The sequence below is a fragment of the Chanodichthys erythropterus genome, chromosome 15 (assembly GCF_024489055.1).
Source record: "Chanodichthys erythropterus isolate Z2021 chromosome 15, ASM2448905v1, whole genome shotgun sequence".
NCBI lineage: Eukaryota > Metazoa > Chordata > Actinopteri > Cypriniformes > Xenocyprididae > Chanodichthys > Chanodichthys erythropterus.
Genome location: NC_090235.1, coordinates 6,457,012 through 6,470,487, shown reverse-complemented (window position 1 = coordinate 6,470,487; position 13,476 = coordinate 6,457,012). Strand labels below are relative to the sequence as shown.

General features: G+C 37.6%; 1 protein-coding gene across 2 annotated transcripts in view; it reads right to left on the bottom strand.

The window, feature by feature from the left end:
• The window catches only part of oxr1b (oxidation resistance 1b), a 62,858-nt gene that overhangs the window by 47,518 nt on the left and 1,864 nt on the right, over positions 1-13,476 (bottom strand). For both annotated transcript variants that reach the window (XM_067412139.1, XM_067412140.1), the window contains exon 2: positions 10,577-10,664. In XM_067412139.1, the coding sequence (XP_067268240.1) occupies positions 10,577-10,593 (17 nt within the window). In that variant the 5' untranslated portion in view covers positions 10,594-10,664. The remainder of the gene's footprint in view (positions 1-10,576; positions 10,665-13,476) is intronic.

Genomic DNA, 13,476 nt, shown 5'->3' with positions numbered 1-13,476 from the left:
TTAAAACTTATATAATTTTCCATTTTTTTCAGAAAATGAGCGATGGTTACACTAGATAAGACCCTTATCTCTCATCTGGGATTGTTTTGAACAATTTGAAGCTGCAGTGAAACTAATTTTGACCTTCATCTGTTTGGTGCCCATTGAAGTCTACTATAAGGAAAAAAATCCTGGAATGTTTTCATCAAAAACTTTAATTTCTTTTCGACTGAAGAAAGAAAGACATGGACATCTTGGATGACATGGGGGTGAGTAAATTATCAGGAAAAGTTTATTTAAAGGTGAACTAATCCTTTAAGCAGTCAATGTTTGATTCTTTTAATATCTCTTTTTGAACAATGACATTAAGCATCTTTGCTGGAATAACACACAAAATCAATACATATTGCATTCTGCTTATTTTGCAGAGTGTATAAAAGTAGCCTTTAGATAACATTTTTAGTGACTCTGTCCCTTTTGCAGAAACTGCAGTAAAGGTGAAAGATGAAGACCAAGAGCTAGTGACACAAGTGATGGGGACAGACAGGCAGGCCTGTCTAGATGCACTAACCTAGATCAAGAGAAAACAGTTTGAAGTCTCACACTCACTCATTCACCCAAGCAATGAGCTCAGGACACAGAACTCCAGGACAATAGAAAGCGTAATATTGATAAGACAATTTCATTTAGGAATTAACCAACCATATATTACTGTCTCCTTCTACAAACCATGTTCAACCTTAACACTCGTTATGAAAACTCAGATATTGATATTGAAAATTGTCATGGTAATGTCAGTAAATATTGACAAACTAAAGCAGGCTGCTAAAGGATATTGCTGTTGACATTGGTAAAGGGGTCAAAAAAAAAAAAATCAGGTTTTTATTGTCACAGCTAGATCACCTGCTTTTATTGTCCCATAGGGAGATATTAAAATGCTATAAATCTGGGCTGGACTTATCAGCTAATGGACTCACTCTCATTTACAACATGCAATTGTCAGGGTAAATGTGAAACTGCTCACATGAGCCCTCTGCATGTCAACAATATTTAAGCATCAACGGCAGGTAACCGTCCCTCTGCAGAATGACCTAATTGCTTGTGGTCTGAGAACATCCAGAGCAAACAAAAGAAAATGTATGGCCAACTTGCTCAGAAAGAAAACAGGAAAATAAAAGCAGCATTTTGGTTTGTGTTGATTATTCAAAGCACACACTCTCTGTAGTCATTTATCAATACTAATATCCAAGCATTACCACACTGTGTGTAAATTAGCTGATTAAAATAGTGGGCAAGAAATAAAGTTTCATCAAAAGGGGTGACTGCTTGCCTTCAGAACATCAAGGACACTACAGCTAAAAGCAAATTCAAAGAGCCTCCATTTAAACACAAATTATTGCCACAAATCACAGAAAACCCTTGAACATTTTTTACCCTTTAATGACATCAATTTAAACCATCCAGAAGCAGTACCAGCAATCAGTGTGCCAGTTGAAATATCTTGCTGCTATGATATCCGATGAGGGATATCATAGCACAACAGCACTTGCCAGACTGAAGCCGATATGGAGGAACAAGAACATCACCTTTAGATTAAAGCTCTGGTTATCTCAATCTTCCTGTATGCATGTGAATTGTGGACACTGACAGCTGAGCTTGAGAGAAGAAAATACAGGCCTTGGAAATGCGATGCTTTCGAAAGATTCTGGGCATCAGCTGCAAAACCATGTGACCAATTAGGAAGTGTGCTACCCCATTAGGCAGCGTGCTGGGCCCTATGAAGAACTCCTGGCAACTGTCAAAAGAAGGAAACTGCAGTGGCACCAGATCCTCCGGGCTGGCCAAAACCATTCTCCAGGGCAGGGTTGAAGGAACAAGAAGGAGAGGGAGACCCAGGAAAAACTGGGCAGACAATATCAAAGAATGGATTGGAGCTGACTTTGCTAAGACACAAGTCCTGGCCAAGAACCGCCGGAAATGGAAGGAGCTGTCTAAACGTCCATCTGCTGTGGTGCCCTGACAATCCAATGGATTATAGCAGTAGTTCTCAAACTTGTCCTGGTGTACCACCAGCCCTGCACATTTTACAAAACATCATTCGAAACTGTAAAGGGTCTACTTCTGCTGTCTACTTTTATTTGTGTAAACTCACAATAACAAAAAAACAACTTTGTGGCTTTGTAAAATAAAGAGGCAGGCCTGGTTCTCTCAAATGAAAGCAAGAGCACCTTCAGTTGATGCTGTAATAATATCGGCGAAACTGATTTGACAAATGCTCCAGTGCATATTTGTGTTTGCATTCTGGAGAGCGTCAAAGGGTTTCTATTTACAATGTGTTCTTGCAGCTCTGAGAAATGAAGCCAATCACAAACATGTCTGTTAATCTCCTGAATGCAATGACCAATCAGAGGTGTCACCGCTCAAAAGGTCAGAGTTTTGTTCAGTGCCGAGTTCTCCTGGCTTTCAAAAAGTGTAGACATGATAATGTGAAAAGAGATTCATTGTGCTGTGTAGACCGCTTAATTGATTATAAAGGAACTTTGTGAGATTACGACGAACTGAAATGAGTGACAGCTTTTTTGTGATTTTAAATTGAAAGCTCTTTGTGCACATTTATGCCAGTTCAGTACTTTCAATTTGTTACAATATGTTTACTATATCAAATTTGACAAAGAAAAAAAAAAATTAGTTGACAATGCTATGCATCTAAAATTTCAAAAATGCTTCAACAGTGAAAGAACTTAAGCATCTTGCCCTCAAAAAAACCCAAAGGAACTAGGGACTTTGGTACTCAGAGTCTTTCAACTGCAGGGACCAGGGTCTAATCAAGTTCCAGGTAAAAATTCTCCCCTCAGAAAGTCCCTGCTAACAAGGTAGTACTTTTTCAAAGTTCAGGAACTTTTGGGGATGGGATTTGGGCGCTGAACATGCTGATTGGTTGAGTTCATGCAATATTTTGATTGGTTGACTCCACGCAGCATTTTATTTCAACCACCATTATTAAAAGTCTTTTGTGGCAAGTGCATTAAGAGTTGTTTGCTATTCGAATCAACAGTGGATTTTAAAAACCGATGGACCGAAGGCGAGGTTCAGGCTTTATTAAGCTTATATGTGGAGGATGAAATCCAGCGGGAACTGGAACGTCGCACCCAGTTCTACGTCACCGGACTTATCTTCAGACCGCAATGGAAATGCAGACAGCAACAGGTCTGGGGGAAAATAAGTTCCTGGGACAATTTGGGGTAACTTCAATGGAAACGTGGCTTAAGTGACAGAAATATTAATGCATTAAACAGAACTTGCAGATGTCATTCATGTTACTTCTGTATCAGCATGGAACATGTTTAATGAAGGGTAAGAGAGCATTAATAGAGATTATGATAGATTTTAAGCTGCTCAAACTCCTGCTGAACTCCTTAAATATTACATAACAGCAGCAGGTGTTAGACTGATACCCTATGGGCACTGAACTTATTAGACATTAAAATATGAACCAACCTTAATCTGAGTGTTACTATTCTGATTTATTTATTACCTAAATGTCTTGTTATCGTGTCAACCAAATGCAAGTAGAAGTTAAAAGCCATAGTCATAAAGGGTGACAGAAATATTTTTCAAATGTTTCCTCCTTGAAAGAACTTACAAGACTTATACCCAAGTAAGTAACCACCTAGAAACCACCCACAACACATTAGCAACTCCTAGCAACCACTCAGAAGACCTTAGCAACCCCATAGTAACTCTCTGGCAACCACCAATGCCAACAAAAGAAATTGTAATGAAATTGTTAAATCCAGCAAAAAGCTTGTTATTGCACAAGCCTGATTATAATATGAGGGATATTAAATATTCACATTCTGTGCTCTGTAAGATTCTGACATCAAAGTCTGGAAGTGGGTCATTGTTGAATATGTTGTAGAAGAACAAACACTAACAAAAAGAAAAAGACTACTGGGGAAACTTCTGTTTTCACAAAGCCAAGACAGTAAAGCACAAATGAATCTAAAATAGCCATGTAATCCACAGAAATAAAGATTTCTGCATCAAATAAGACATCTCCACTGAAATGCTGCCATAAATAGAAAGATTGCAACCAAATTATTTATGCAGCAAATTTATTTACATGACTTGGCTTTTTAATTTGGCATTACGTGACTTTTTTTCATGCAATTGGCAATTTATAAAATAAAATAAAATAAAATAAAATGATCATTATATTAAAAGTTAATAGAAACCAGAGACAAATCAATTTTGCGGAGAGGTTGTATTCTGTCTAGCCTGTCAAACAGAATTCAAATTATTATAAATGTGCCCTTCAGTTTTGAAATGATGCCCTTTTCAGAGTGTATTCAAATAAGTGACATTTCTCTGGAGATTTAGATGCAATATTAAATTATTAAATATGCTTCAAACAAATGCACAATATTTGCATATGTTTCTCAGCAACACCAAGCCAATTTCGATATGAATATGAATTGCACTTGTATTCGATGTTTTTTTTTCCCTTCATCACTCTTGAAACATCAGCCTAGGTCTCCAGGCTTATTACGCAAGCACTTGAGTTTCTAGTACAGAGTGCATAATCCACTCTAAGAAATGTACTCCGTGTTCCTTCATGCTCTCATAGATAGACACTCTTGTTCTTTCAAAGTTTTCTTCCTTTCTGCAAAATACAGACAAGTCAATCTAAATTTAGCAAGGTGGGAGATGTTACAACTCTACAAACGACTACCTTAGAGGATGAATCACTCCATAAATAAAAAGATTTGTTAGCAATTAGGCAGGACCTAAAGGCAATTGCTCAGGCGTAGCCATTTCACATAGTTACACCGGTGACACTGAGGAAATTAAAGTTCATCTATACACAGTTTTCAAAGCAATACTTTAGGAACCCCAGGGTCTTCTTCCACTTCACTGCTCTTTTGTTCGAGGAAAGTGTGACTTCCTTTCTCAGGAGAACTTTCAAACTTTCTCTGGGTAGTGCAGTGAGTGTATTAAATGCAGCTACAGAACAGTCACTCTGAATTAGCCAAGTGCTCATTGTTTGTGCAGTGGTTAGGTGCCTCTGCACAGCCACAAACTCCCGCCTGGCTGTTTACAGGATATATGCTCTATAAGGCTTCACATCAAAAAACATGCCCTACTATTGCCTTCTTAAAACACTTTTTTTTTTTTTTTTTTGTCCTCTTACATAATTCAAATGGGACTACATGTTTCATTTATCCCCCAAGAAATGGCTTTCATCTTACAATATTGTATCTGTGGAGAACACATGGCATCGATCCTACTGGTTAGTCTTTGCTGTGAAATTTGGACATCTGTTCAAACCTCTATAGAGCCTCTTATGCTCATAAAGGCTGTAGGTATTTGATCAAAAAATGCAATAAAAACAGTGGGATTGTGAAATGTTATTACAATTTAAAATTGTACTTGAATATATTTTAAATAATTTGTTCCTGTGATGGTAAGCATCATCATTTCAGCATCATTAGTCAGTGTCACAAAATCCTTCAGAAAACATTTTAATATGCTGATTTGGTGCCTTAGAAACATTTTTTATTATGATCAATGTTGAACAGATGTGCTTCTTAATGTTTTTGTGAAAACTCTTTTTTTCAGGATTCTTTGATGAATACAAAATAAAAAAGAAAACAAAATCTTTTTTGTTGTTGTTGACAATTTTTACCTGAGATTTGGAGATGTGCAAAAATGAATTTAGAAAGATGGCAGCATCATTATCTTATTTTTACACAGAGATTGGTAGGTCTATTAGTTAAAAATTTTGGCTTTAGCAATCTTTGTTTTATTATATGCCAACAGTGACAGTTCAAAAAACACTTCTTGTGTAACTCAAAACGTATTAAAGATATCTTAATGTCCTTTTAGATTCTGGTTCTTAACAAACTTTCTTTTTGCTATCTTTATTTTAAAGGCCCTTGATGGTTTAATCCCAGAGATATGGAGATCTTAATGTGGCTCCATAAGTAAACTGGTAAATTGCATAAATTTTCAGCAGTCAAAAACAAAATGTGGGTCACTTTACACACAGCTGATATTTTATTCTTTTAAAGAGGAATCTCTGAAGAACAAATAATGTTAAAACTAGAAATATGTTTTTCTATCAACTCATATAACCTGTCTGAATGCCATAAATATTCCTTTTTCAAAGTTTGCATGCCTGTAGCTCAAGAAGTATTCAAGATATCTTAATGTCCTTCCAGATTCTCTTTCTTAATAAACTTTCCTTTTGATATCTTCATTTTCAAGGCCCTATATAGTTCAGTCCCATAGATATTGGGACCCCAATGTTTCAATGGTTGAGTTGAAACAGAATGACCGAACTGTTCCTTTCAGCCTTTTTATCTTTGGGATAGTCAAGTGGGAACTAATTGAGAAAGAAACAAAGAAAGAGAAAGAGAGAGAGAGAGAGAGAGAGAGGGAGAGAGAGAGAGAGAGAGAGAGAGAGAGAGAGAGAGAGAGAGAGAGAGAGAGAGAGAGAGAGAGAGAGAGAGAGAGAGAGAGAGAGAGACTATTTTGTGTAAAGACCACAAAGAGTGTCAAACTAGATCAAGAAAAGAATCAATCAAGCGTGTTGCCCACAAGAGCACCTCAGCTACCCCTAGGCATCAGCTCACTACACAACTCATTAAATAATTAAATTTAATAAATTAAAAACATGTTATTACATGTTAGGATATACTTTTTAATATTATAGGTACATTATGTAACTTTTGGCCCTCTAGTGGTTAAAAACAGAACTGCGTACATTTTGCAGCAGAACATTGTTTTGGTTGTGTTTCGGTTCTGTGAGACTGTAGATGAATATGACCCTTCACAATAGAAAATGCTTTACCATGAACTAGAGAGCTACATATGACAATTTATCTGTTCAATAAAATACCTTACTTACCTGTTGAGTAATAAAAACACAACCTCCACGTTGCTGTTACAACATTTCAAATCCCTCAGTTCGTGCCATCTCTGAAAAGCCAAGCCAATGTTGATTCTTGTTTTATTACGCGCTCTGTCGCATTCTCTCCTCTGTTTGCTGTTTTTTTGAGTGATTCCCTGGAGGTTTGAGATTTAGCGGGTCCATTTAATTTGTGACAATCAACCTATGCCACTCCCACACCACACACGCATCAAAGGATACGGCAAGAAACACACGGGTGAGTGATGCATGTATTTCCTGCGAAAACCATCCCGACATTACTAAAATATAAACACTTAAAATAGGCTTACCATAGGGAATCAGGGTAAGACAAAATCACATTTTGGAAGAAGGACTGAAGATGTATTGCTTTATATTTTGTTAACTTTAAACAAAAACATTACATCGTGTACCTTTAAATAATTTAATTATTTAATAAGTATTTAATTAAATACTTAATGTTTAGCTTGCTTTCTGTTGCGAACAGCTGTTTTTCCTCCCAAATTAAACAACCGTAACCAAATACTGTAATAACAGATGGTTTTGTTCTGTTCTAAACAGAGAGTGCCTTCAGGTAATCAGGTAAAGGCAAAACAGCTCTCAGCTTGATTTAGATGGTGGTGATTAGTTAAACCTGCCACTGTGAACCTTATTCACCTGGACCAAGAAAGCTGTAAACCAATACCTTTCTTTTCTATCCTTACGTCATCTACTGACATAGTTACTCCATTAGCCGAGACAAATCCAAAGATGAGTCTTGATAATACGGTCTTCTAGGACAACCTTTCAAAATGAGCATTTCTGAACTCTTAAAATCTTACATATTCTCATCACAGATCACCCCTTCTAGTTATAATCAAAAGGAAGCTTTAAAAATGGTGTGATATATCTTTTTCCAAGGAGCCCATCACTGTTTCTTGCAGAGATAACAGCCCGGTACTGCTGCAGGTAAAAATAACTCTAAACCTCAAAGGACCTCAGACTCCCTTCCAAACATCCCAAAACACAGGAATGAATGCATTTTGATTGGCACAAAGGAAGAAATAACTAACAATATATAAATAAAAGAAACCCTTTAACAACCCCAAAAAGTAGTCATCAATAAAACAGAAATGGAGTCGGTCCTCTTTAATGCAATTACAGCATGTCTAGAGGACTTGAATAGAATATTTCATCTTCAGTATAGTGGAATGGAAAGTGCATGCAGATTATGGCATGCATCAAGCAGGATGACAGCTGTGCAGTGGGGTGGGGAGGGGAGGGGTTAGGGGTTAGAGAGGATTATGTAATCCTCTTGAGATTTTTACGCTTGAACCTTCTAATGATGCATCGCAGGGCTAAAACAAAAATTCAAGAGCCCTGCTTATGTTCAGCGATATCTCGATCACAGCCTGAATGTATTAGAATCCAGGAGCATTTTCACCTGGGGTCTATGCCATTTAAATGATAATGCTCTTATCTTATCTCCTGTGGTTTTCTTACCAGAGCTTGGTTTTCATCACAAAGTTCACTTTTAGAAAACTCACTGTCCTGCTTCGAACTTCACCATCTCTTAAAGTGATTGTATGTGTGTATGCGGTCATACTGATTTATGGTCAATCAATAATTTATGATGCATGTTTTGAATGCAAGTCTAACAAGTATTTATACTGTTGTTTTGGTCCATGCATCCAATAGGACAACCACCAGCTATTGTAAATGAATGACCATTGCCTGCCACCTCTCTACACATCTACCACTAAATGCATGCAAATTCAAGACATAAATATGATTGCTTCGAAAAGTAATAGCACATCTCTCAATAAATTGCACAATTAGAGGTTTCATTTATGTGCATAGTTACACAGTAAAGTGATACTTAGGGTTAGTGATTTCAAAGTACATTTAACCCTAAGTAGCCCTGTTTCCACCTGGTATTAAGGTGTGTTTTGGTCGATTGGATCACAAGTAGACGAGGGAGACACATAATCGTTTACACCTGATATTTTAATCTATCTCTTTTGTCCACTTTCAACCACTTTTGTCCTAATTTCTTCGAAGGGAGGGTCTATGGGCAAGTACTTTTTTTTTTTTTTTTTTCAGATCTTTTGATCTAATGGACAAAATAAGCTTGCGCAATTTACATATGAACACTATATTGACAAAAGTATTGGGACATCACTCCAAATAATTGAATTCAGGTGTTCCAATCACTTCCATGGCCAAAGGTGTATATCAAGCACCTAGGCATGCAGACTGCTTCTACAAACCTTTGAAAAAGAATGGATTGCTCTCAGGAGCTCAGTGAATTCAAGGTTGCAACCTGTGCAATAAGTCCATTCGTGAAATTTCCTCACTACTAAATATATGTTAGTGGTATCATAAAGTGGAAGCAATTGGCAACAACATCAACATCAGCCACAGAGCGGGGTCAGCGCATGCTGAGGCCCACAGTGCGCAGAAGTCACCAACTTTCTTCAGAGTCAATAGCTACAGACCTCCAAACTTCGTGTGACCTTCAGATTAGCTCAAGAACAGTGTGTAGAGAGCTTCATGGAGAGCTTCCATGGCCGAGCAGCTGCCACTGGTAATGGTACTTGCCTGACTGCATTGTGCCAAGTGTAAAGTTTGGTGGAGGGGGGATTATGGTGTGGGGTTGTTTTTCAGGGGTTGGGATTAGTTCCAGGGAAAGGAACTCTTAATGCTTCAGCATACCAAGACATTTTGGACAATTTCATCCTCCCAACTTTGTGGGAACAGTTTGGGGATGGGCCCTTCCTCTTCCAACATGACTGCGCACCAGTGCACAAAGCAAGGTCCATAAAGACATGGATGAGTGAGTTTGGTGTGGAAGAACTTGACTGACCTACACAGAGTCCTGACCTCAACCCGATAGAACACCTTTGGGATGAATTAGGGCAGAGACTGCGAGCCAAGCCTCGCCAACATCAGTGCCTGACCTCATAAATGCGCTTCTAGAAGATTAGTCAAAAATTCCCTTAAACACACTCCTAAACCTTGTGGAAAGCCTTCCCAGAAGAGTTAAAACTGTATAGCTACAAAGGGTGGGTCAATTCCATATTAAATCCTACAGATTAATGTCATTAAAGTTCACGTGAACGTAAAGGCTGGTGTCCCAAAAAGTTTGGCTAAGTGTATAAGCGTGCCCAGAGATGGCGGAAAAACACAAAGAGAGCATCAGCTTTCGTTTCAGCTCTGACTGCCTCAAGACGGTCCAAATGCTGTGAGTGCGTGTTAGAAATTAGGATTGGTGATTGTGATTAGTATGGTTTTCATCTTCAAATGAAACTTGGGTCTTCAGCTGACAAAGTTTAAATCCCGTCTGGCTAGTGTGCTTCCCATGATGTTTAGGCGGAGAGTAGGTGGTCTTTAGTGGCTGTTTGATCACTCGATCATGAGCATTTACACTACAAAGCAATCCGGTCAAATGCGTGTTCGACTACCTTTGGAAGTGGTCAGAAGTAAAGCAGTTTAAAACATTTAACACCCCTTTTACACCTGTATTTAGCATTGTCCAATTGTGATGCAACCGATCAAAATGCATCTTAATACCAGGTGGAAACAGGGCCTTAGTCAGGCTTGACTTCAAAAAATGGAATTGAAACACAGTTAAACTAACAAAAACACTGCATGTAAAAACAATGTAAACCACTACCGTGTACTGACCTCTTTGTGTTGAACATTCTGAGTCCTTGTTATCCTGTGTTGGATGGATGACGCAATGACAGCGATAGGCCAGCTCTATGGAGTGGACCTGTAGGAAGAGAGTATGGTTACAGGGACAGGTTCAATCACCATCTCATGGTATCAGGTTTAAAAAAAATCCAAGGACCAATAACCTCATCTCTGTAAGGGGTGTGACTTCTATGGGTGAGCAAATTACAACTGACAGTCACAATCCAACAGTCTTAAACAAAATCAGAGGGAGCTGGACAATGTTTGTGTTATGTCCACTAATTGGCGACCAGATGGTGTTTACCAAGGAATTAACTTGTAGGTTTCCTGTCTACAGTCTTATCTTTGGTTATATAACTTTACCAATGAACAGAAGAAGACATGTAAATGATTATTGCCCACTTTGGTTGAAACCACCAGAGCTTACTTAATGCTAACTTAATTATACTGTCAATAAGAAACCAAGGATCAGCTTTAATAGACCTGCGCTAAAGGATATTAAAATGCTAATGACTGTCCTGTTTTTCCACTCTCTCTATTTAAATACATATTGAATATACAAATATTGAAATATTTGCAGATGCCTGCCATTGCACAGGTCTAATTTCAAAATCATGCAGCACAGCCGTACACTAGGTCCCAAAACTTCTTGTACTCGTCAAAATCTTTGTTAGATAATGAGATCAATGGCAAGATGTCATATGTCAACTAGGGCTGCCCGTCCAAGCAGAGTGCATCAATAATGTATGAATACAGCCTGTGTAAGACGCAGGTAAGCCCTCTGCTATTCTACTAGCCTAACCATCAACCTGCCTCAACCACAAAGCACAGGTAAAAAATCATTGGTATATCAAAGATTTTAAGACATCAAGCAAAAGGAGATGCGTTTAATCTCTGGGATGAGATTGGGAATGTAGAAAGCAGCAGCCTGTATACAATGGACACCAGAAATAGCATGGCTCCTGGTCTCAGTATTGATGAAAAGGAGATATTAATTGAAAACTGTTTCAAATGTCTCTCGTCCTAGCGGTAATGGATAACTTTATGAATGGAAATTGATTTTCCTTTAATTGAGGATGACTTTCTGGCCATCTGGTTTCATTAGCGTGAGCCATAGCACGAAATGACATCGGTAATTGTTCCGATGGGATGAAAACAGAACCAGTGCACTATAATCCAATTGCCCAAGACCATGACTAAACATTTAGGATTTCAGGTTGATGCATATACACATAAATTCTCAGTATTTATCCATTGCAAATTCTGTACATTGTGCAATTCTGTGAAATGCAGTCATAATAACATTAAACTTACTGGGTCAACCTATCTATAAATTAAATTAAAATTACTTTTATGTACATGTTGCAAGATATAAATACAGAGTACACACATTTGCATTGGATTAAAAGTCACTAATGAGCCTCATTAATAAACATCTGGTCCATGTATCACACAACAGCAGGGAAAGACCAAAGTGCGCCACGCTAGATTGGAGGGATGTGGCCCCTGGGAGAGAATAACGAACACTCATTTACTTACAGATGCCGGATGTAGCCAATTACTCTATGAATGCATTTTTTCTTATTTCGAAAAACTTTTTTCTTCTTAACCACAGCAAAGCACAAAAACAAATATGTATTTTTGGTCATTCAATTATTTAAGACAGCTTGCTGGGTTTCTCCGAATAGAATAGCATAGTTTCAACATTTAGATGTATATGCAAAATTGAGTCACTGCAGATAGTTTATGGATTAACCTATCTACAGCAGGCTTCAAGACTTCACTGCAGCAAAATACTACAGAAGAGTGGGATAAAGCTGTGCCACTTTGACGTAAGTTTCCCTCTAGGCGCAAAGAAAATGTATAGCGGTAAAACTAACACGTCTAAATATATTTCAGGGTGTCTGTTAACTGAAATTAATCACATTCCATATGCTGTCTAATTTTGCTGCACATATTAACAAGCCAGGAAAAGGCTTAATATTCACAGTATTTAAAAGCGAAACGCACTGAAACATTTGTACACGTAGGTCTACATGCAATATTAAAATATTTTTCTGATAGCATTTCTTGTATTTGGAGGCAAGGCCTACAACCATATTAATTAAGTCACTACACACTTTATGAGCTAACTTGGGGTAAATACTTCATTTAATATTGCTGTCTTCATGTGCTCTGGGAATTATCATAAATACGAGATACGAGTGGGGATTATCTCATTTCCGATAGCATGTGAAGGCATAAATTAGCATAAATTATATATGTCAGCTACCCTGTCGCCTTTCCAAAAATGCTATTTTTCAGGAAATGGAAAAAAGAAAACAGTATTTACAGGTTACAAAGTTTATTGTAGCTATGTGGGCTCAGTTTTGTCATTTGGCCATATCTCATGTTATTAAATACGAATTGCTACGAATACTCGACAATGACTAGACAAAGACATTCTTCCCCACTCCTCAAACACATAAAACATTAGCCTTTATATAGTCTAGTGTTTCTAGAGTAAAGAAAATTTACTTATTTAAACAATCAGTTCTTAATTTACCCTTGCATTGCAAGCAAGCAGAGACGGTCCGAACTGCGTGAGCCACTTCCTTCACGATAGAGGCGGGGCAGAGTTATGAGGCTTGATTGACCAATGGGGTTACAAGGTTTAGTCACAAGCTCTTTTTAATACTTTTCATTGGTTAAATAGTTGCAAACCCCAGAGAGAGATGGAAAGGGTGAACAATTGTAATGATTTATGAAAAAAGACGAATTATGGAGATACCATGTACAAGGATATGAGATACAGCGACTAAAGGCCTATTAAATAATAAAACTTTACATGGTTTTAATACACTGATAATTCACTTATATGTGCAAAATATTTTGTTGACATTTTTATTTCA